Source organism: Somniosus microcephalus, unplaced genomic scaffold, assembly GCF_052327205.1.
Source record: "Somniosus microcephalus isolate GS21.2 unplaced genomic scaffold, FLI_Smic_1.0 unresolved_chr4, whole genome shotgun sequence".
Taxonomy (NCBI): Eukaryota; Metazoa; Chordata; class Chondrichthyes; order Squaliformes; family Somniosidae; genus Somniosus; species Somniosus microcephalus.
The window spans coordinates 36,271,752-36,295,998 of record NW_028225182.1 but is presented as its reverse complement, the minus strand read 5'-3'; the positions used below and the strand labels follow the sequence as shown (position 1 = coordinate 36,295,998).

The following is a 24,247-nucleotide window of genomic DNA, read 5'->3' as shown; positions in this document are numbered from 1 at the left end:
CCACCACTGGCGCACTGCAGCATCTCGCCAAGGCTTCTTCGGCAGCACCTCCCAAACCCGCGACCTCTACCACCTAGAAGGACAAGGGCAGCAGGCATATGGGAACACCACCACCTCCAAGTTCCCCTCCAAGTCACACACCATCCTGACTTGCAAGTATATCGTCGATCCTTCATCGTCACTGGGTCAAAATCCTGGAACTCCCCAACAGCACACTGACCAACTGGACTAGAAGGCAGCTCACCACCACATTCGCAAGGCTAACTAGGGATGGGCAATAAATGCAGGCCTTGCCAGTGACACCCACATCCCATGAACAAATATAAAAGTGCATTTCATAACCAATGAATTACTTTTGAAATGTAGTCACTATTGTCAGAAACATGGCAGCCCATCAAGAGCCTACAAACAGCAATGTGATAATGGCCAGATCATCTTATGATGTTGGCTGATGGCTAACAATTGGTCAGAGGGAAGAACTCCGCTGCTCTTCTTCCAAAAGTGCCATAGGATCGTTTACATCCACCCGAGGGGCCAGAAGTGGCCTCGGTTTAACTTCTCATCCGAAAGATGGCACCTCCGACAGTGCAGCACTGGGTGTGTCAGCCTGGATTTTGTACTCCAGGTTTCTATAGTGGGATTTGAACCTACGACCTTCCGACCCAGGCTAGAGTGCTGTCCACTGAGCCACGGCCAACACCGAAAGCCATTTAAGGGGCCTTCAGAGATGCAATTCCTCAGGTGTCTAATCCTGCAGGTTAACAAGCCATCGACAGCACAGAAACAGGCTATTCAGTCCAACTAGTCCATGCTCCACACGAGCCTCCTCCCACCCTTCATCTCACCCAAACAGCATATCCTTCTATTCCTCCCTCATGCTTAGAGCTCCCCCTTAAATGCAGCTACACCATTCGCCTCAACCACTCCGTGATAGCGAGATCCACATTCTCACCACTCTCTGGGTAAAGAGGTTTCTCCTGAATTCACCATTGGAGTCATTAGTTAGTTACTACCTTGTAGTTACAGGCCCCGAGTTCTGGTCTTGCCCCCAAGTGGAAACATCTCGATATCTAACCCATCGCACCCAGTCATAATTTTAAACACCCTCAGCCTTCTCTTTCCTAGAGAAGGCAACCCAAACAGGTCAATCTTTCCTAAGTCGAATCTCAGTTCTGGCATCAGCCTAATAAATGTTTTGCACCCTCTCTAGTGCTGCTATCATTTTTAGAATATGGACATCTACCCCATTTAGACTCATTATCCCAGTCAGTTATAGAGGACTAAACAACCTCCACTTCTAGTAATAAACTAATCCCAGCATTAAAATTTCCAGGAACGTTGCAATTTCATGGGGCTCAATAATCAGGCCCACTAACCTCAATCCACAAGAGCCCCACAAAGCTCCTTAACAAGGGACAAACAGCAGGCCAAGATAACTAGCTCCAGGCAAACACTTCCAAGTTGCTGTTAATAAACTAGTGAAATGGGGCAGATACCCCAGTAGCCTGATATCTGGTGAAAGGATTAAATACACTCAGTAGGCATGCCACTGGGTCAAGAATCATTAATGGAAGTAAATAAATATGGAAAACTTGCCGTATTCAGAATGCAAATCCCCAGCCGTGATCAATGACCAAATGCAAGCAATAACCATTACAGATTTGCTAATTTCACCACTTTATTAATCACAAGTTGTTGCGCAGGGTTTGCTTGCGTTTCCTGTACAGGAACAAGGCGATCAACGAAGCAGAGATCAGAGAGACAGCAGTCACAGTCAGGGCCACCATCAGGACCACCTCAGACTCCGCACCTAAACAGCAATGAGAAACCAACAGTGAGTGAAAGAAATACTGAGGGGGAAATGGAAACTAGCAGTCGGCCAACTCACCACCTGGAGACCTCTCCGCCATCTGTTGCTCAACCTCATTAAGGGACTCGGTTGCCAGGTCTGTCACATCAGTGTCCAGAATGACCAGGGGTCCAAGGGAGGCCTCACCCTCCCACTTCAATTCAGCATCACTCGCTGCAATATCAAACATTCCAGTTAGAGAGGGTAAAGGGCAACCTCCAACATCTAGAGAATCAATGTCCTACCAGCGTCAGGTACAAGATCCCTCCTTCCTCTGGAATCAAATCCAAACTCCCTTGTGGCACTGCAGTTGCCCAAGTGACAACAGGCACAAACGTCATTGTTGGATACTTCCAATGGGGTCCAGCTAAACAAGAGAATCAGTTTCACAATCAGGTTGGGCATCACTTCCCCACACAACACATCCCTGAGGGAGAGAGGGGGCACTTACACATTCTGCATCTTCTGGAAAGTACAAGCTTTGCTCATGGAATCTCTCCGATCCACTGCAGCAACCTTCAGGTGACAGGAGATGAAAATCTGAGGGACACAGTCAACACAAGTCATTATATAGTGACTCCCTCCCAACTTGGGAACTCAATGAACAGGTGGATTCAGGGGACAAGTAGCAGAATGGATAGCAAGCTGGCTAGAAACAGAGAAAAGTGGTTAATGTTAGTGATTCATAGGATCACAGGATATACAGCAGAGGGATTTCAGGGGAAACTTCTTTACCCAGAGAGAGTGGTGAGAATATGGAACTCGCTACCACAGGGAGTGGTTGAGGCAAATAGTGTAGATGCATTTAAGGGGAAGCTAGATAAATACATCAGGGAGAAAGGAATAGAAGGATATGTTGGAGTTAGATGAAGAGGCGTGGGAGGACACTCGTGTGGAGCACAAGCCAGTTATGCAGATTGGCTGTAAATATTTTGCAATGGTCGGCTTCCTCTTACCAAGGAACGGTCATCTCCAAAGAAGCGGAACGCATCCAGGTCAAAGTGGAGCTTGTCCAGCTCACGCCCATCTCTTGGCAACACGAAGGTTGAGAAGGAGTCCTCAGCTTTGCTGTCCAGGAGGCAACTGAAGAAATAATTTTTAAAAAAAAGGGACATGGAGTGAATCAAGAGAAGCCATTGAGACAGGACTAGCTGGAGAAAGCAGAGCGCTCCTTACCCATTGTAGTCAATGATGCTGTATCGCGGGGTGGAGTCCGTGTCTGGGCTCAACGTAGCGACACAGCGGTCAATGTAGAGCTTCAGGGGCATGTGGTTGGTCATTGAAACAGAGGCCTCAATGTGAATGAGGTCACCCAGGTAGTAGACAGTCGAGGTGCGCTCTGTGAGCCAGTCATCTGAAGTACAAGAGGGACAAGGGTTGGAGACTGGGTACAACTCCCAGTGGGTGACTACAGGAAGTCATTCCACATCCACCCATCACATACCGTTCATTAGGCGCAGAGAGAATGACAGAAGCCCCTCTCCAGACTTGGTGGAGCTGAACGGGATCCAGGTGGGCTTGATCGGGTCACTGCTCACATTGCCCTTCCTGGAAAGACAACGGAGCCATTTTAGGACAAGGTCAGAGAACTACGCCAGCTGTAGACGTTATTCGCGACAGTGTAAAGAATCTTACCTAAAATAGTGGCACTCAATGGGAACGACAGCTCCATTAGTTCTCACAATGACAGATCCATGGGCCTTGGGGGTGTGGTTCAGGTGGGTGGCGTAGACCAGGAAATCTCCAGACATCTGAAAGACATCAGGTTCAGAAATGGACAACATTCTACTCAGGTGGTTGGAAGTTGTGCAGCCTCAGTAGCTAATGCAAGGAGGGGGATTGCAAGCACAAGACAATTAAACAGAATAAAGACTCAATGAAAGGACAGCTTCACTTCAATAAAAGGAGCCACAGGTTGATAATTTGGAGCAATGAAAAGAACAAGATTAAAGCCTCATTTAATCGAGGCTCCCCTGTATTCTACACGGAGTGGGAGATAAAAAGCTGAATATTGTAGATAACTGAACCATTAAACTGAATTCCCAGTGACCAGAAAATCCACAAGACAGGATGTAAGGAAGGAAAAGTTTGGAAGAACCAAGTCAAGGATCAAGGCCAATAGTGCTGACATGACATTGTTGGAGAGACTAAGGAAGACCAGTTAAAGCCAAGGACAATGCATAATTCAGCACAAGTCTGAGGATTTAAAAGCAAGAGACAGGAATCTCAACATCAATGACATTTCACCAAGAGTAGGAATGAAGAATTGGGTCTAATCCATACTCCAAGCTTAGAGCAAGAGTTGAGGAATCACATTACCTTCACTCTGCTGCCACACTCATGCAGCCCATAATCAAAGAGGACGGTGTGGTTCTGAGAGTAGATCCCAGTTGGCCGACAACCTGCCGTCCCCAGGGTCAGGTCAGCAGCTTTAATCAGGTGCCTGGTTCCAAATAAATCCATCTGTACCCTGACCAGCAGGTTGTGCTCTCCACACTGTACCCTCACAGTCTGCAGTGGAGACACACTGCGCCCCTCAGACACACTGAAACCGGAGCCAAAGGGAGACCCAGGAGAAAGGACTCGCTGAGGCCCAGGGGTGGCTTTTACTCTTCTCCATGGAAACCGCTGGCCCCCAAACTGTTGCCAAATATCAGAGGAACAAAGAGCTCCAACTAACACCAGCACTGGGAGCAAACCCCTCACTACAAAATCCCCCATGATACTAAACAACTCAACTATCCCTGCACCCATCAACAAGCACCTTTTATACACACAACCTGCAGTCACATTGAGTCAATTAACCCCAAGCTCCACAATTTCTACCCAATGACAGAACCCATACTGAACTAGCAATCCAGAGGCCTGGACTCATTCTCTGGCTTGCTCTGAGTGCTGCAGGTTGTCTCTGCCTTCCTCTGAGCTGCAGGAGGAAAGAAGAGCGTGGTGGCCTCCTGACCAGGCAAGAAGGAGAAGGAGAAGCACCAGTCCACCACCAACCAGACCATCTACAACTGAGGTGCCTGGAGGGAGAGGAGGAGAGGAAAGGCCTCCATCTCAGGAGAGGGAGAGAGGGGAGAGGAACACCAGCCAACTTCTACTTGGAAGGAGGGAAGGAGCTGCATCATCACTTTGAACATCTGCAGGTGGGTGTCTTTTTTGTGCATTCCCCAAAAGACTGTGTATTCTAGGCGGGGGGAGGAAAGAAGACGGGCCGGAAAGCCTGGCCTGGGTCAGCTGGAGCTGCCCAGGTGAAGCCTCTTACTCACTTACCTACATCGAGAAGACCTGGTGTGGGGCTGAGCCTGGGCTTTTTCCAGCCTACCCAGGCGAAGACATCTTCTCCCCCTGCCCGAAGACCATCTTTATAGACTTTGTTACCATCGGGGAGTGCACCCCTGCTGACACCCACCCACCAACAACCACCTAGAGTGCGGACCCTGCCTTTGCGGCCCCCCCTCCTTCCCACCCATCCCCTCTCTCTCTCTCTTTATCCCTCTCCTTTGTCTCTCTCAGAGGGCACCTCCATTAAACCCACTAATAGCCACTTTGAGCAGAGAGGAGGAGGCCCCTCTCCCAATCATTCCATCAAGGGGAGAGGCGGGCCATTGGCTTTAAGCTCCCTCTGCTCGGTGGCAGACATTAAATTACTCCCGAGGCCACTTAATACCACAGGGCCTGTGACTTGGGGTGTGTGTAGCTCCCAAAAAACAAACCACCCCAGTATGGCTTCGACGTCTTCGGCGGTGACGGGGCCAGCGAGAACGTATGCGGCGGTGACGGCCAAAGCCGCGGCTGCTCCCGCTCCTTCCGCTGCCCTGTCGCCGTTCCGACTTGTTACGAAGAAGCTCGGGGTGAAGAGCTACACTCACCCCAACATGACTATCGAGGATTGTGTGAAGGCGATGGCTGGGGTTGTCGGCCCTTCAGCCATCCTCGCCGCCTCGAGGATGTATGGGAAGGCTGTGTTCTTCCTGGAGTCCGAGCGGGCGGTGGCCCTGGCCATCGCCCAGGGGCTCACCGTGGGCGGGACCTTCCTGCCGGTGGACCCTCTTGAGGCCACCGCGCAGAGGGTCGTGTTGTCTAACATCCCGCCCTTCATCTCCGGTGAGCTCCTCCTCCCCCACTTGCACCAACTTGGGGAGGTGAGGTCGGGGATTACGCCGATCCCGCTCGGATTCCGGGAACCCAGCCTTCGCCATGTCTTCTCCTTCCGGCACCAGGCCTTTATCCAGCTGGCGCGGGAGGGGGAGACGGACGGGGCCTTTACAGTCCTCCACGAGGGGACCCCGTACCGCGTCTTCTACACGACGGACGGCGTGCGGTGCCACGCCTGCAGGGAGGTGGGGCATATCCGTAAGAACTGCCCCGCCTCCAAGGCCGCCAGATCGTCTGGCGTGGCCGTAGCTGGCGCCGCCGCCGCTCCTCCCCCCGGGTCTAGCCGTGCCCCCCCTCAAACAAAAACTACCGGGGTGCGGTCGTCGTCGGAGGTCGATGCCATCCTGGCCTCCGGCGGGGGGGAGGAGGGTTGTCCGGTCGGGAGGAAGGCGCGGGGGAAAAGCAAATACCGGAGGGCGGGTCCACCCGAGGAGTGCGTGCCCCACAATATGGAGCCCCTGACGCCAGAGAGCGTCGCCGCGCTAATCGCGGAGTGCGGGGGGGGGGGCCCTCGTGTCCGAGCCTGTGGCCGCGACCGCCGAGGCGGTAGCGCCAGAATCTGCGGCCGGGCTCGGGCCCGGGGGACCCGAAGAACTCGCTCCACGGGAGGGAGCAGGGGTGGCCTCTGCGGAAATGGAGGTCTCGCTCTACCCCTCCGCACTTAAAAGAAGGCGCGACCCCCTGGATGAGGAGGAGGACCGGGAGGAGGAAGGTCCCTCCGGTCAGGGGGAGTCGTCGCCCGCCGCGGGTACTGCGCCCCACCCCACCGCTAATACCATCACGGGCGAACGGCAGGGGTCGCCTGTCCCTAGGGGGGCTGAGGCAGAGGTGTCTGCCCAGCTCGTGCCTCCCGGGGCTGGGGACGAGACCCTGCCCGTGGGGGGGGTCGCGGAGCAACCCGCGGCAGAAGTAGACCCCTTATCGGTACCGCTGCCCCTCGACGGGTCGGGCGGCCTGGGGTCCGGGTCGGGCGAGTCCTCGGATAATGAGCTCGCCCAAAGTGACCCGGTCGTCTCCCAGGTGCTGCTCGACCTCGTCCAGGGGTTGACTGAAATTACCCCATCCGCTCGGTCGGAGGCCGGTGGCGCGGAAGAGGGGGGCCCTCTGTCTCTGTCTCTGTCTCCGGCACCGGGCGACATGGAGGAGTTCGTTTTTACGTACTCTCCGATCTCTCCGGTCGTTCTGGCGCCTGGGGCGGAGGGGGGCTCTGAACCGCCGCCGTCTTCTGGCCCGGCGCCCCTAGAGGAGCCCAGGGAGGAATCCTCCGCTACCGATCCTGGAGGTGGGATCCGGGCGGAGGCGGGGCCGGCCGTCGCGGCCGAGCCGCTCGCTGCGCTCCGCGTGGCGGACGGGTCGGCCGCCGGTGGCGACCCCCCGGAGGAGGAGGGGGACTCGGTGGTGGGGGCGGAGGAGGAATGCGACTCCATCGCTGATGAGGAGATGGAGGACCTCGCGCCCCTCGCCGGGACCCCCCTCATTCCCATTGAGGATCTCCGGGACTTTGTGGCCACGTGCCAGGGTCGTCAAAGGACCCGGCTGGCCCTCGATAGATGGTCGGGGCTGGCGCTGCTCGTCGGGTCGGCCCGCGTCGCCTTCAAGACCATGGTCGCGGACGCGGGCGTGGACCCGCTCGAGCTGCGTCAGTTCCGGTCCTTCCTCACTGGGCTGCAAAGGGAGTGGCGGTCGACTAGCGGCCGCCCTCCCTTCCCCCGTTAGTGTTAAGTAGGGGTTGGATTATGCTTCTGAAATGAAGATAACCATAGCCAGCCTCAACATCAACGGCAGCAGGGAAGCTAGCCGCAGATTTAATAACTTTTCGGTCCTTCGGGACGGGAAGTATGCGGTGTGCTTCCTGCAAGAAACCCACACCGTTCCGGGAGACGAGGCCACGTGGCTCCTGGAGTGGCAAGGAGGGGTCAGCATGAGTCACCTCTCCAATGTTTCCAGTGGGGTGGCTATTTTGCTGGCCCCGCATTTTCAGCCGGAGATCTTGGGGGTCAAGGAGCTCGTGCCGGGCCGCTTGCTCCAGGTCACTGTTCGCCTGGGGGGCGTGCCGCTCCATTTAGTGAACGTGTACGCCCCTGGGGCCGGTGCGCAGCAAGCGCGCTTCTTTGAAGAAGTGTCCACTCTTCTGGGCTCCATCGACGCGGGCGAGTGCGTCGTCCTCGGGGGGGATTTTAATTGCACCCTCGAGGCAAGGGACCGCACCGGCCACCTGCGATGCCCGGCGGCGATGGAGAAGTTGAGGGACCTGGTCGGGTCCCTCGACTTGGTGGACGTCTGGCGAAATCTCCATCCCGACTCCAGCGCTTTCACTTGTGTGAGGCCTGGGAGAGGTGCGTCCAGAATCGACCGCCTCTACATTTCCAGGGCATACGTTTCCTGCGTTCCGGCGGCTTCCATGCGGCCGGTGCCATGCGCGGACCACCACCTGGTGTGGGCGGAGCTCGTTCCGCTGCGCGCGGGGGGGGGGGGTCCGCGTACTGGCATTTTAACAACCTGCTGCTGGAGGACGCGCGGTTCCAGGATTCGTTTCGTCGGTTCTGGGCCGGCTGGAGAAGGAAGCAGGGGGGCTTCCCCTCCTTGAGGCTATGGTGGGACGTGGGCAAGGCTCACGTCCGTCTCTTCTGTCAGGAGTATGCGAGGGGGTCGACCAAGAGGCGGGAAGCCAGGGTCGGGCGGTTGGAGAAGGAGGTGCTCGACCTGGAGTCCCGTCTCGGTCAAGTCGTCGAGGACCCGGCCCTGCGGTTGGTGTACGAAGAGAAGAAGGGCACGCTGAAGGACCTGCAGCTCGTCGGGTCCCGAGGCGCGCTCGTGAGGTCGCGGATTCAGTTCCTGCGGGACCTGGACCGCGGCTCCCCCTTCTTCTACTCGCTGGAAAAAAGACGGGGGATCCGTAAGCAGCTCCTGGAGCTGCTGGCCGACGACGGATCTCCGGTCTCGGATCCGGAGGGAATCCGCGCGGAGACCCGCGCCTATTACGGGGCTCTGTTCTCTCCAGATCCGTCCAGCGAGGACGCGCGCAGAGTTTTGTGGGAGGACCTGCCGAAGGTCGGCCTGGAGGGCGCCGAAAAATTGGATGCTCCTCTGTGTCTGGAGGAGCTGACCGGCGCCCTCCGCCAGCTCTCTAGGGGGAAGTCCCCGGGGCTGGACGGGCTGACCGTGGAGTTCCACAGGGCGTTCTGGGGCGTCCTGGGGGGCGACTACGCGCGGGTCCTGGGGGAAAGTTTGGCGACCGGGGAGATGCCCCTCTCGTGGCGCAGGGCAGTGATTGTCCTGCTGCCTAAGAAGGGCGATCTCCGGCTTCTTAAGAACTGGCGCCCGGTCTCCCTCCTCAGCACGGATTATAAAATTTTTGCCAGGGCCATGTCTGCTCGCCTTGGCGCCGTGCTGGCCCACATGATCCACCCCGACCAGTCCTACACGGTCCCGGGCCGGTCTATTCATGATAACATCCATCTGGTCCGGGACCTGCTCCACCATTCCCAGAGGGCTGGTCTGTCGGTCGCCTTCCTTTCCCTAGATCAGGAGAAGGCGTTCGACAGGGTGGATCACGAGTATCTTTTCGGGACTCTGCGCGCATTCGGGTTCGGGACACATTTTGTCGCCCGGATCCGACTTCTGTACGCTGCCGCGGTGTGTCTGATTAAAGTTAACGGGTCCTTGACGGCGCCCCCTCGCTTCGGGAGGGGGGTGCGTCAGGGATGCCCCATGTCCGGCCAGTTATATGCCATTTGCGTGGAGCCTTTCCTGCGCCTCTTGCGGAAGAGGTTGACGGGACTGGCTCTGCAAGGGCCGGGCGTGGAGGTGGTCCTCTCGGCTTACGCCGATGACATGCTCCTCATGGTCACGGATCCCGTTGACTTGCGGAGGATGCGGGAATGTCAGCAGATTTACTCGGACGCATCCTCCGCCAGGATCAACTGGGGGAAATGTTCTGGACTCCTGGTGGGTCAGTGGCAGGTGGACTCCCTGCCGGAGGAGTTCAGGCCCTTCGCCTGGAGCACTACGCACCTCCTCTACTTGGGAGTCTACCTCAGCCTGGCCGAGGACGCCTGGCCGGCGAACTGGCACGAGTTGGAGGCCAAAGTCGCCACTCGCTTAGGTCGCTGGACGGGATTGCTCCGAGTGTTGTCCTACAGGGGTCGGGCGTTGGTCATAAACCAACTGGTGGCCGCCATGTTGTGGTACCGGTTGGTTACTCTGATCCCTCCCCCTGCGTTTGTCGCCAAGATACAGAAGAAGCTCGTCGACTTCTTCTGGAACAACAGGATGCACTGGGTCTCTGCCGCGGTTCTGAGTCTCCCGCTTAGGGAGGGCGGTCAGGCGCTGGTGTGCCTTCGCACCCAGGCTGCGACTTTCCGTCTTCAGACGCTGCAGAGATACCTGCACGTTGAGATTCCTCCAAGATGGTGCGCGCTGGCGACGTATTTTTTCCGCCAGCTGCGTGGCCTCAATTATGACACGCAGCTCCTGTTTGTGGAAGTGGGTGGCACGCGTGCCAGCCTGCGGGGGCTGCCTGTCTTCTACCAGGAACTGCTATGGGTTTGGAACCGGGTCTATTCCAGGCGCAGCTCTCCCCCGACAGGAATGGTGGCTGTCCTTCGGGAGCCACTGTTCAGGAATCCGCACCTCCACGTCCGCAGGTTCGGGTGGCTGGCGGAGCACAGAGCTGTGGCTGGCAAGGTGACTCGAGTCGGGGACCTGCTCGATGGCGGAGGAGTGGGCTGGATGGCGCCGGAGGAGTTGGCGAGGCGCATGTCTTGGGTAAACGTCCGGCTCGCGGCCGATGCCATCGAGTCGATAAAGGCGAAAGTGCGCCCCGGCACCACTAGGTGTATCGAGGCGGCTCAGGCGTGTGGGGCGATCCCGTCTGAGCTTTCCCCCGTTCGGACGGAATTCCTTGTCGGCGCCCAGCCCCGACCCCCCCCTCGGGAGCCGGCGCCTCACAACTTGAGCCGTCTCGAGGAAATACCCTCTGTGCCTTTTCATTCCGCACGGAGGGGTTTCCTGTACGGGCTGCTCCTGCACACCTTCCACTTTGCCATCTTCGCCTGCCGTCCGGACACGCCGTGGCGTGCAGTTTTACCTTCCGACGGAGGCGGAGGTCCCCAATGGGGGGCTCTCTATGCGGGAGTCCTCCCTTGTTCTATTGGGGACTTGGCCTGGAGGGTGTTGCACAGGGCAGTCCCGTGCAATAGGTATTTAAGTAGGTTCACGGACTCCCAGACCGCATGTTTGTTCTGCGGTCTGGAGGAGTCCGTGTTTCATATTTATATAGAGTGTGAGAGGTTGCAGCCCCTCTTTCATTATTTGAAGGGGCTGCTCCTCAAGTTTTGGTTGCACTTCAGTCCCACGCTCTTGATCTACGGTCACCCGGTGCGGAGGGGAGCGGGCAGGTCGGAGGACCTCCTCGTGGGTCTGCTCCTGGGCCTGGCGAAGAAGGCCATTAATTGGTCCAGGCAGCGGGCGGTCGAGGGGGTCGTCCGGCCGGATTGCCTCCCTCTCTTCCGTGGCCATGTTCGCGCCCGGGTGGCCCTAGAGCTGGAGCACGCGGTGTCCGCCGGCGCGCTAGATCACTTTCGTGACCGGTGGGCGCCGCGGGGACTGGAGTGCATAATTGGGCTGGAGAACCAAATTTTAATTTGATTATTAAGGTTTATTTGAAGTTTTATTGGTTTATTACAGTTTGATTGGTTTATTTACAGTTTTAATGGTTTATTTACAGTTTTTTATCTGTCTAAATTTATGGTTTTACCAAAAGAGGATCACAGAACTCATGGATTTATTGCCAGGAGGGCCTATTTTAATTCAACCAATCGGAGTGACCCTTTTGATTGGGTGGTTAAGCAAATCTACAGTAATCTTTTTTGTGTGGGTGATTAACCAATTAGTTTATAAATAAAACTTTAAAGGAACCTTAACAAATTAATTTAAAATTTGGCTGCTCTTTTTGATTAAAGCAATTGACTGTAACTTAAGAAAACATTCGACCAATTAGGGGTGCTCTTTTGATTAAACTAATCAACTGTAAATTAATAAAACTTTAAATAAAACTTGACAAAAGAAGAAAAAAAAATAATAATAAAAAAAGGAAAAGAAAGACAGAACTGATGGATTTATTGCCAGGAGGGCCTATTACAATTTGGTCAATCACCCCCACCTGAAAGAGTCGCACAAGGGCACATTTTGATGGGCACCATTAATACAGTAGTCATCCACTTTGCATCTAAAAAGGATAGATCAGCGTACTTTCCCAATGGTGGAAAGCTCGGAATTTACAATGTTAAGGGGGGATTTGATTGACGTTTTCAAGATATTAAGGGGAACCGATAGGGTACACAGAGACAAACTATTTCCGCTGCTTGGGAGTTCAGGACAAGGGGACATAGCCTAAAAATTACAGCCAGATCTTTCAGAAGTGAAGTTAGGAAACATTTCTACACACAAAGGGTGGGAGAGGTTTGGAACTCTCTTCCGCTAACGGCAGTTGTTGCTGGGTCAATTGTTAATTTTAGATCTGAGATTGATAGATTTTTGATAACCAAAGGTATTAAGGGATATGGGCCAAAGACGGGTATGTGGGGTTAGGTCCCAGATCAGCCACGATCTCATTGAATGGAGCGACAGGCTCGAGGGGCTGAATCGCCTCCTCCTGTTCCCATGTTCCTATGTCTAATGTGGATTTTGAAAAATTGAGCCATAAAATGACATGGGTTGTCCCGGTGTCATCAACAGAGGAACGAATTTACACCTGGCCTCCCTCTTTAAGGTGGCACAATTAACAAAGGAACTCAAACGCAGAATGTTCTTTCGACAAAACAAGAGGAAACTCATAAAAGTAAATCATAATATTATTACTCGTGCCGACAAGACTCTCCATTCCCTGCGGTGCCCACCGGTTGCGGGAGGCCTTGAGTGTACCGGTGGGCGTTGCCCGCTCCCTCTCCAGGGAGCCTGGCACGCAAACACTCGGCGTCCAATGGGTTTTCCAGAAGCTTCTACAAATGGCTGGATGCGGACGGGATCATTGCCTCATTTTACCGGATCGGAAAGTTGGACCTTAATCAGTTGATATGTACTGTGGGACATTAGTTCGGACAGACTCTTTGTTCTTGTTAGTGGTGTCCTGTCCCTTGTGGGGAGGACCCCTTATAGATGATCGGTATGGGCCTGAGCTTCACCCACTGCCCCTAACTCGTAGTCTGCAAAACAGGACAAGCTCCCCCGTCCCTGCTGATAAGTAAAAGGACATCATCAGGGGGAAACAGTCTATCCAAACTAAAACTCTAAAATAGAGGCAAAGTCACTCTAATTACAATTGTCCTGTTTCATACAGACTGATAAAGGTTGTGATGGGAAATGGAGACTGTCACACTGGAACAACAACACCAACTTGTCATCATTGTAGGGGGTTTCTCTTGCTCGTTCTGGTCTCCTGCCAGGCTTTGTGCAATAATTACCCTTGAGTGGTTCGACCCACTCTCCCCTACGGTTCTAGACCTTGGACTTAGATGCAGAGAACTGTAGTGCAGAGAAAGGACTCAATAGACCAGGTTGAATAGCATGAAATGGATGCTTTTATTTTTAAACAGTTTGAAGCATTACAAAATACATGTCATAGGCACAGATTAAAGTAACTACAATCATGCACAAATTTATGAACTTGACTCTATGGAAATGGGGAACACACGGCACGTCGTAAAAGGAGAAACACATTACGATTTAACCTTACTCCCTCCCCTAATACCTAAACTAAGTTTCGACTTGAGGAACTCGGGATCATGCTCACCGCTATCAGAATCGCAAAAAGGAGGGGTTCGCAGCCTTTCTGGCACAGCTTTCCGTCGTCACGTGGATTTGGAAACTTCTGGCGCAGCTTGTTTTTCTCTCTCTCTCTCTCAGGCGATGAGGCAGTGGACACAGCCTCGGTGAGCACTCGTCATGGCTGAAATCCACCAAGTCTGTTGTGGATTTGGGTTCATGGAACAGAACAACACCTCGATGGGATGTTGAGGCACGGAAGTGCTAGGCCCGGAATGTCCTTTCTCTCCGGCCTGGATCGTCGGTTTTCCTGAGGGTGTCTTCTTCTTCGGCCTGGGTCGTCGATGATCTCCCGACAACGGTACCCGGGCCACCCTCGTCGTGGCCGAGCCTTGTCTGGCTGAACACCGACCACGTTGTCCTTTCCGAAATGTCCGTCCGAAACTTCCTGATCGAATTCCGAAGCTACCGAGGTAGAAGAGGCGCTGATGGACTTTTCAAAATCCATATTTATACCCTTTTTGGGCCAGCCTTATCTCCCGCCAGATCATAGTCCAGTCTTTGTAATATTTTGGCGGGCAGAAATCTCTGCAGGGGCGCTTTGTCTTGTAACGGGAGCCGGTGATAACTTAACTGGCCTTCCTGGCCGATAATGTCTTTTAATGTCTTTTACTTTGTCACCGTAACTCGGTTCGCATATTGATCGGTCTGGAGATTTCCCTTGATGGCTGTTAAACGGTTTCTCCTTTGTACATTAAATGGGTTTAAGTGTTCATTCATTGTCCGCCCATATCTTGATGGGCCCCATCCTGTTTGCCTGAAACTGTCTTGTACTTAGAATCCATTGAATATGTATGCTGTTTCCCTGAGTTTCGGTTTCCCGATACTGGCTTTCGCGGGCTTACTGTCTTCAATCCACAAGCCTGTCTGGCTTGCAGTAACAGAAATCAAATGGTCCAGAAACTGATCACGAGGCCCGGCGGCCATTTTGTATGCCCTTTTATCAAAGGTTTTTCTGTGCAAGCTTACTTTGGTCAATAAACTGTCTTATTTTATCCTGTTTTCTTGCGTGATTATTGCTGAAAATTTCGAATCTTACAGGCCCCCCTGTGATACTGATAGCTTGCTAGAGGTAGCAATGATCCTTGGTGAGCAAATTTTCCCTGATTCCCCACATCCAAACATTCCTGGCACTTAACTATCTATGACCCTCACGACACATGCAGTTCCCATTTCCGAAAAAAACGAAAATGACCTTGTGCACATTTGGACAATCATAGGCAGTACTTCTTAAACTATAACACATTCATCTGTCAGATGTGCAGGGGTTGATACCCTCTTGCACCACCTGCATACACCTTTTATTAATCCAAAAACTTAACAACGACTAATAACATAACAATATTCATACACTTAAAAGAAAACGCGCAAATGGCCAAAATCTAAAAATGGAGGGACGCCTAACTTTCAATACTAGCAGCTTAAAGTGGGGTGTCTTCTTCCCCCATTCGCACATAGCGTTCTCTCCATTCTCCTGTGTTCTCGTGCCTCTGGAGGCGTTTGCCTCTCTTGCAATGCACGAACAGCAAAAATATCACAATTAAAACCTGACACACTACTAGGATGTGGGATGCTATTCTAATCCAGGCCGGGATCTCTATGTTAGTGAACAAGTCCCACCATAGTGGGATGACTATGTCCAATATGTCTTTTCCTATCTCTAAAGTCTTCTGCTCCAGTGTGTAAAAATGTTTCTGTGAAACTATAACGGCTTTTAAAATCTTGGTGAGGTGTTCGGGAAGAGGGGGAATTACATAACCAAAATGCGCGACGAATCGTTGTAAGTCCGTGAAATTCTCTTTTACAGTGAGGTGAACGGTGGAGGGTGCAGGAATGGGGACAATTCGTTGTTGTGCCACTTGAACCTCGGCCCTGGGTTTGAAACAGAAACTGCTATCACTGATCGAACACCACTCGTGCTGTCCGTAGCGGTAGTGAGGCGCTGCAGTGGTGATGCAGTATGTCCCACCCCCGATATATGCTACCTGCGGGGGCACATGGTCCTCTGCCATTGCCTCCATGGTGCAATTTATCGGCTTCGCGCTAGCGGTTCTGAACCCGCACTGTGGTTTCAAAAAGGCATTCAAGTGCTGGGGACACAGGATGATGTGTGCTCCCCGGCTCCGACGCCCCGAGAGGTCGGTGCCTGTCATCGTACGCTCCCATCTGATGACGTAAGGCGGGACCACTGCGTAACGAATGTGCGCGCCCCCTTGAATGACTCCAATGTTCTCCACCCTGTATACCGGGGCGGGCTTTGCTGCGGGACCCAACACCGGCATTCTTACCACTATTCCCATGATAGTATGATTCGAACGTCCGCAGTCCACTGGGACTGGGTACGCTTCTGCAGCTAGCCTGAGCTGGCACGGGCTTAATGCATTCTCAAAAGGGTGGAGCGCTTGCAAGTGCTTGTTGCTGATCCAGGACGGGACCAAACCCTGTTTTAAATCCTCAAGATTACTGCGGCCCTCGCCCAGTAACCACGCCCCGTATAGCACACAGGCCTCGTTTTGCACAGCTTGATCGGACGCATTCCGATCCTCCTTAATGAGCGCATTTACCGTTCTCGCGTGTTTCTCCAGCTCAGCTATTATTTCCTTAAAGTGTAGTGTCATGGCCTGGTCTTCATGTAACTCAGAACCCACTACCTTATTTTCGTCTGTTAGTATGTTCCTTAACTGGGCTTTTAAACCGTTGATCTGTGTCTGCAGCTCCACGTTATCTAGAGCGTTGACGACAGATGTCCCGGTATTAAAAGCAGTGAATATGTCATTTACTGTACCCCTTCTTTGCCTCCCGACTCGATCCAAAGCTTCCGGTGGTGTGGTGTATAATTTGTCTTTGTCGATGTCGGCAAAGTCAAACTCGTAAAACTGTCTAAACATTCGGGTTAACAGGACCTGGTATAATTGTTCCGTTTCTTTGGGACACCACTCCGGCAATCGTACCTCAGTGAGGTTTAAAATCACTGAGGCTACCGCGTAGTGTACCCCTTGGTACAGCACCTGACCGGTGGCTACCAATACTAAACCGTTCCCGGGTCCCTTGGTGGTGGTGGGGCACCCTTCTTTCTGGGCTAGTGCCGCCGGAAGCGTGGGCAGGGGCTTGCGTGGGCGGGTGATGAGTTCAGTGGCGTTTACCAGAATAGGGGAGTATGGGGCTCCACACGCCCGAGTGCTGACATCCCATCTCATCCCCTTTCCTTCATCCTGCCACTGCCTCTGGAAGAAGATGGATACGCCCTTGGGGCAAACGCGTTTTGAACCCCACATACAGACATATATTCCTTCATCTGGTTCCCACCATTTGTCCCAACACACACGTAATTGTCCGTGAGTCCCCGTAATAGTCCGATGGGTCTTATTACCCAGTCGCTCCCACTCGACCGTAGAGTTCTTCATGTCCTTTCCCAGCTTTCGCAGCCACCACCATCGCCTTAGTGGTATGTTCCCATTACACACCAGACAGATCCTCTTTCCCACGGTAACGCTGACTCTGGGTGCAAGGATCCTCACCCGAGGGCACGTTAACGAAGTCTCTTGGTAGGCAAAACCGAAACTGCTGGAGTATTCCGTAGAATTCGTCCCCAGCCAACCTGGCCATCTCCCCTGGTGGAAGTAGGTGGCGGTTTCCTCAACCTCTCGCTCCCCTGTCCCATCCGTCGCGATGGGGGCCGTGTCCCCGGAACACCCGAAGATGATGACGTCCTTGGTGTGGCCCCGGTAGGCCCACCCGCACCCGATCGCTACGAACACGATGAGAATCTTTTTCATCATATCCCAGGTTTCTGTAACCAATAAAATGATGTAGCCAGGCTCCCAATAGGTGCTGGCCTAATTAAATGGACGCGCGGGTTCCTAGACCCCGCTTCCAAACAAGCACACATACCGGGCAGACTTCAAAATCGTACTCTTAACATTTCTTAACACCGTAAACTTTATATTCCTTAAACTATCATCATAATTACCTAACTTAACTCATGTACAGCACCGCCCTCCGCCGGGCGGCCTACTGAATTCCTGTGAGGGCTGCAGCGTGCTGCACCCTGTGGTGGGGCTGCACTGACCTTCGGCTTTGACCCCCTGCAGCCTGTCGCTGTTGAATGGGAACCATACCTTTCTGGGGCTGCTCTAGACCGAGGTTGGGAAGGATGGGGAGAATCTGACCAAAACTTTCTGGGCTGGGGCGCTCGAGTCGACCTACGAGGGGCTGCTTTGGGTGAGGCTCCCGGGGCTGATGGACCAGGGGTTGGGACTGTCACCGTCACAGCCTGTGGTTCCACCACAGCTGCCGGCTCCAGCTCCCCTCCCTCAGGCTCCGCCCCCCCGGGGCCGGGATTTGTGGCTTCCGACTCCACCTCACCTGTCCCTACAGGTAGTGAGTCTCCGCCCCCATTCCCCACCTCCCCCAAGCATGAGTCGAGGGCGGGATCGTCGTCCTCTGACTCTTCCTCCTCCGTGATTGGGTCTAAGGCGAGGTCGAGCTGTTCGGGCTCTTCCTCGTCCGAATCCCAAATTAGAGGGGAGACCTCCCACTCCGATGGGGTGGCCCCTCCCTTCACGCAGGCTACTGTTCCAGCCTGTGTGGTCTGTGACTCTGTTACAGGCTGAGGATTTTTGTTCTCAGACCTGGTCCCTGTTGTTGGCCCTTGTGCACCCGATTTAAACAGTTTACACTGGTTAATGTGAAACCATTTGGTACGTCGGGGCACCTTCACTGCATAAACCATGGGGCTGGCCTTGTCTACAATGCTGTAAGGCCCCATGTACAATGGTTCAAAACTCCCTACCCTGGCATAGTTTCGGACCATGACCTGGTCTCCGACTACCCACTCTTGTTGCTTACGAGCTTCCAGTAACATTCGGTTTCCCCGATGCTGTCTTCCCATGTTCCCAGCCGCCTGCCCATAAATCTGTTTCAGGCGCTCCAAAAGGGTTTGGACGAATTTGTCTCGCTTCACCTCTCGGAGCTGGCCCTCAGTGAGCACCGGGGCTAGTACATGGGTGGGTGTTCGCATGATCCTTCCAGTCATTAATTCGTGCGGGGAATACCCCGTACTTTTGGACTGGCCGGCCCGGATCCCCATGAGGTCTAAAGGCAGGACCTCCGCCCATTTCTGGGGCGAGCCCATTGTCTCTTTCCTCAGCTTTTCCTTGAGGGTCCGATTCATGCGTTCAACAATCCCGGATGACTGGGGATTGTATGCTACGTGCCACTTCCCCTCAATGCCCAAGAGCATGAGGGCGTTCTGCATTACTTGACCGGTGAACTGACTCCCTTGGTTGGACTCTACACAACGGGGGAGTCCCCACCGTGAGAACACTTCCCGAATCAAGATCTTAGCATTGCCCAGTGCCGTAGCTGTTCTGCACGGGAAAGCTTCTACCCATTTGGTGAACACATCTACCAGGACAAAGGGCCCTATGTAGTCTACCTGAATCGACTGCCATGGTCCCTCTACCCTCCTGATGTGCCCCATGGGCACCTTCCTTTTGTGGGGGTCTGGGTTGTTTGCAGCGCACACAAGACAGCTTGTGCAGAACTCGCGGACATCGTCCCGAAGTCCCGGCCACCATCCCGCCTGCTCTACCCGTTGCCAGGTAACCTCAGGCCCGGGGTGTCCCGCCCCTGGACCCTCGTGGGCCAGTTGCAGGAATTCCCTCCGGTGCTGCTGCGGCACAACCCACTGCTCCTCTCGGAACAGCATGCCTTCTTTGACTGAGAGGGCTGCCGTACTGTACGGTCCCTCTACCTGCTTGCCTTCTGTGATGGCTTTTAGGACTGTTTTTAGGGCGGGATCCAGGGTTTGGACGGTCTTTAGGTCTGGGGGCGGTGTCACCCCTGTGTTCCCTGGAATTCCCTCCCTGCCTTGGATCGCCGCCACGGATCCGGGTCCATAGGGGTCCCAGAGAATGCTGTTGCGGGCACCCTCCCTGGCTAGCGCATCCGCCTGCTGGTTGCCCTGACTGCGGGGTTCTGTGGTGGAATGAGCCTTCACCTTATGGATGAACACTTTCCCTTCCTCCCCCACAGCTGCCAGGATCTTTTCCAGCAAGGGCTTAACTGTTAAAGGCCGCCCGTCCGCAGAGGTATATCCGCGGCGGGACCAGATGGCGAGGTACTCCGTACACGAATTGCATGTGAACATGCTGTCTGAGCAAATCGTGTATGGGGTTGGGAAAATCTCGGGGTGGGTAACCACGTACGCCACCGCGGACAGTTCAGCCTGCTGTGCGCTCATAGTGCTGGGGAGCTTAATTGCCAGGGCAATGTTTGCCGCAGAGTCATAAGCTCCACACCCTGTGAGTCGTTCGCCAGCAGATACAGTGCTGGAACCGTCTACGTAGATTTCGCGGCCTGCGGGGTGTATCCCGGCCCGTAAACCTATGTTGACCTCCCATACCCCTTCTACGGAACACCGATGGGCTGTTCCGGGATATACCATGTTGGCTGCGAGCTTTGGCTCGCAGAGGCCTTTAACTTTGAGATCCATCTGGGAAAGGAGGAGGGTCCAGCGCGCAATCCGAGCGCTGCTTACGGTCCCATCCTTAATCCTTCCATCCAGAAGCATCTTTGTGGGGGTGTGATGGGTGAGGAGCGTGATGGGAGAGGTTCCTGTGAAGATCACTGATCTGTTCACAGCCCAATGCGTGGCCAGGAGATGCCGTTCGCAATTGGAGAAACTCCTCTCTACATCCGTGAGCACCCTGGAGGAATAAACTACCGGCCTCAGCTTGCCGTGCCGCTCCTGGAGCAGCACGGCGCTCAGGCTGTCCCCACTAGCGGCTACCTCCAGGAAAAACTCCTCTCCCCCATCTATGGCCCCTAGGGCTGGCACGGTCTGCAGATCTCTTTTCAACTTCTCAAATGCTGCCTGGCACCCCTTCTCCCAAGACCACTCGATTCCCTTGTGTAAGAGTCGGAGTAGCGGGCCTGCTGTGGCAGCATAGTCCTCGATGAAATCTCTGCAGTACCCGGTCAATCCCAAAAAGGACCTTACACCCATTGCTGTGTTGGGGATCGGCAGATCTTGTACTGATTCCCTTCTGGCCTTATCTATGGCTCTTTCTCCAGCGCAGATGGCCAGACCCAGGAATTTGACTTCCTGCTGGCCGATCTGTGCTTTCTTTGGGTTTACTTTGAAACCCTTCCTTTCTAACAGCTCCAATAATTCGGCTGATAGTGGGCCGTGCTCCTCCCTTGTGTCCGTGAACAGGAGTAAGTCGTCCACATACTGTACTATCCGGTTGGGCTGGCTAAATTCTTTTAAACTCCCCGCCATGCATTGATGGAAAATGCTGGGGCTGTTGTAAAACCCTGTGGCAAGCAGTTCCAAGTGTACTGTTGCCCTTTGAAAGTAAAGGCAAACTTGTACTGATCCTCCCGCCGCAGCGGAATGGACCAAAAACCGTTCGAGATATCCAGCACCGTGAACGTGGTCGCCGATGCTGGAATACTCCCTATTAGGTCTGCAACTGCTGCTACCGTGGGCGCGCAGGCTGGGATGTTACTATTGAGGACTCTGTAGTCCACCGTGGCTCTCCACGAATTGTCCGGCTCCTTTACCGGCCATAAGGGGGAGTTCACGTGAGTGGCTATTGTTCTCAATACGCCCTGCTGCACCAATGAAGATATTGCGGTCTCCATGTCGGGTTCTGCCTCCTTGGGGAAGTTATACTGTTTTTGGGGTCGGATCATGGGGTCCCCGTCTACGCTGACTTCAAACCCAGTGACTCTCCCACAGTCGTGCTTGTGGGTGGCAAACGCGGTCAGATTTTCCGACACACACGCCTGCAAGTCCGTTGGGACGTTCGCTACCATGAGCTCGAGATCGTAACCTCCTGACGGCTTCATGGTGCACAGGGCCCCCTTTTCTTCCCTCCCTGGGATTACAACTACCTTACCTAAACCGCTCTCGGCTCCCCAGAGACAGTGATTTCTCAGGTCCACGAGGATCCCGTGTTCCACCAAGAAATCAGCCCCGAGGATGCCTTTTCCACCCCCCTCACTCCACTTCAATAGGATACACGTCCATGTGGTGTGGAGTGCTCCCAAATGAATGGAGAGCGGGATGGAGTACGCGCCAGCCTGTTCTCTGCCTGTGAAACCCGCTACTGAGAATGGAGCCTGGGTGGACAGAGGTGAGGCAAAAGGTCTAGCTGTGTGGATCACGGTGCACGAAGCTCCCGTATCCAACAGGTAACTACCCTTTTCCCTTTCCACCTCCATTTCCACCACAGGTCTTCTCCAGGCGTCATAGCGGAGCGGACACAAGTAGACGGGCTGCGCAGGCGTCAGTCATTTAGGTGCTTCGGTTGGGGTCTCGGGAGCGATAGGGCTGTTGGCGACTGCTACCTTCCCCTGCGAGGTCATCAGAGACCGCATAGTCTCTAAAATTGACTCAATCGTAGCGGGATCCACAACCGCACCACCTCCTGTTGCTGGGGCAGGGGCTACGGTTGGGTTTTGGGCTGGTGCTGGGGCAACGGTCTGGGCTTGGGCTTGGGCTTGGGCTGCGGGGAATCTCCCCCTATTATCCTTCCATGGATTTCTACAGTCCTTGCGCCAATGACCCTCCTTCCCACACCCGTAACAACTGCTTTTGGCTTGGGGAGGGCGATTCCCCTCCTGATGCCATTCCTTTTTAGCAGAAGCTGCAGGCCTCACCTCATGCACCTTTCCTTTTAAAACAGGCGTTGTTGTTCCTGTAACTGATCGTGAGCTGATCGAGCACTACGTCTTCCGTGGAGCGGGCGTTAGTGGGGTCAAACCATGCTTTGGCCTGCTCCCTCACTATTGGCAAGCAACCTGCTACCAGGCACCGGAGCCAATGAGCCCTTTGTTCATCATTTAGCACGTTCCGGTCCGGTCCTCCCGGGCAGCTGCGCCGATACACGGGCCACAACCTTCCGGCGAAAACCCGTGGGGGTTCTCCTTCTAGCTGCACTGTCTTTTCTAAACGGAGGAACGGAGTTCCGTCACCCTCTCTTATAATCTCCAGGATCTCGTCCCGTAACAACCCATATTCCCTGTGCCCTCTCTTGCTCTCGTCAGGGAGACACTGGAGGAGCGAGTTGTCCAGGGAGAACAGCAGCATCTTAAACTGTTCAACCCCGTCGCAGTCATTAACGGCTGCGGTCTGCTCCATGTCCCTAAAATGGACGGAGGGATCTCCTGACTCGGTGAGTTTTGGGATGTGACTTATCATTGCCCTCAGCTGTTGTGCGCTGTGGGGCATTATGACCTGGTTCACAAGGGGTCCGTCCTCGCCATCATTGGCGCCTGGACCGAGCCTCCGGTGTCGCGTGGGACACATCGGTGCCGGTCCTGACTCTGCTACCTGGGGTGGCTCTTCCTCAAGAATCTCTTCATCTACCGTCTCCGTTTCCTTTCCCGGAGTCCAAGACTCATCATAAGCAGGAGGCGCAGAGGGTTCGGGGGTTGGTTCCTGAACTATCTCTTGTGGAATCGGTTTTTTGGATTCCTTGGCTAGCAATAGCTGGCTCGCTGGTGGGTTTATGAGACACACCAACCCGTTTGCCTTGGCTAGGGCCGTTCTCAGGTCCTCTTGCTCCCGGCGGCAAGCGCTGTGGTCGGTGCTCTCAGATCTATCCTCCATGGCCATCTTATATGCTGCCCTGGCTCCCAGAAGTTTTTCCTCTTGGGTCTCTATTTGCTTAGCTAGACGGAAACACCTTTCTCTCATTCTACCTTCACAGGCCTTGGCTTCAATGACCTGACATTTTAAATACTCTACCCGGGTTTCGTGGCGGTGAGTTGTGGATTGGCGTTCCTGATTCAGCGCGTTAAGCGATTCAATCAATTTTTGACCTCCCGCAACCTTTTCCTCTACTTCTGCTAATAACCCTTTGATCTGGGCCGTCTGTGCTACAACGACTTGGTCCAAAAGCTGGACTTGCTTCTTGTAGCACATCAGCCAGACCGCCTTTTCTACAGATCTTTTGTGCTCTTTGCTTTCTGTCCACTTGATGGCTGCGTCTAGCGGGCGCCTATCCCTTAATAGGTCAGATATCCATTGTTTTGTGGTTTACCTTTCCAAAAACATAATCCGCTATTCTTTCATCCATCACATTTCGTTTATTCAGACCTTGATCTAACACACTACTTTCCTGCTGCCAAGGTCCTGCCGCGGTCGCCATTTCTGTAGGGGGTTTCTCTTGCTCGTTCTGGTTTCCTGCCAGGCTTTGTGCAATAATTACCCTTGAGTGGTTCGACCCACTCTCCCCTACAGTTCTAGACCTTGGACTTAGATGCAGAGAACTGTAGTGCAGAGAAAGGACTCAATAGACCAGGTTGAACAGCACGAAATGGATGCTTTTATTTTTAAACAGTTTGAAGCATTACAAAATACATGTCATAGGCACAGATTAAAGTAACTACAATCATGCACAA

General features: G+C 53.9%; 1 protein-coding gene across 1 annotated transcript; it reads right to left on the bottom strand.

Moving 5' to 3' along the window:
• Positions 1-2,074: 2,074 nt before the first annotated feature.
• Positions 2,075-3,600, bottom strand: LOC147090535 (zona pellucida sperm-binding protein 3-like). Its single transcript, XM_085977291.1, has 6 exons — positions 3,485-3,600; positions 3,294-3,397; positions 3,026-3,203; positions 2,806-2,932; positions 2,310-2,389; positions 2,075-2,216 (listed from the first exon to the last, which is right to left on the bottom strand). The coding sequence occupies exons 1-6, from the start codon at positions 3,598-3,600 to the stop codon at positions 2,075-2,077; spliced, it is 747 nt and encodes a 248-aa protein (XP_085833417.1).
• Between the last annotated feature and the right edge of the window lie 20,647 nt (positions 3,601-24,247).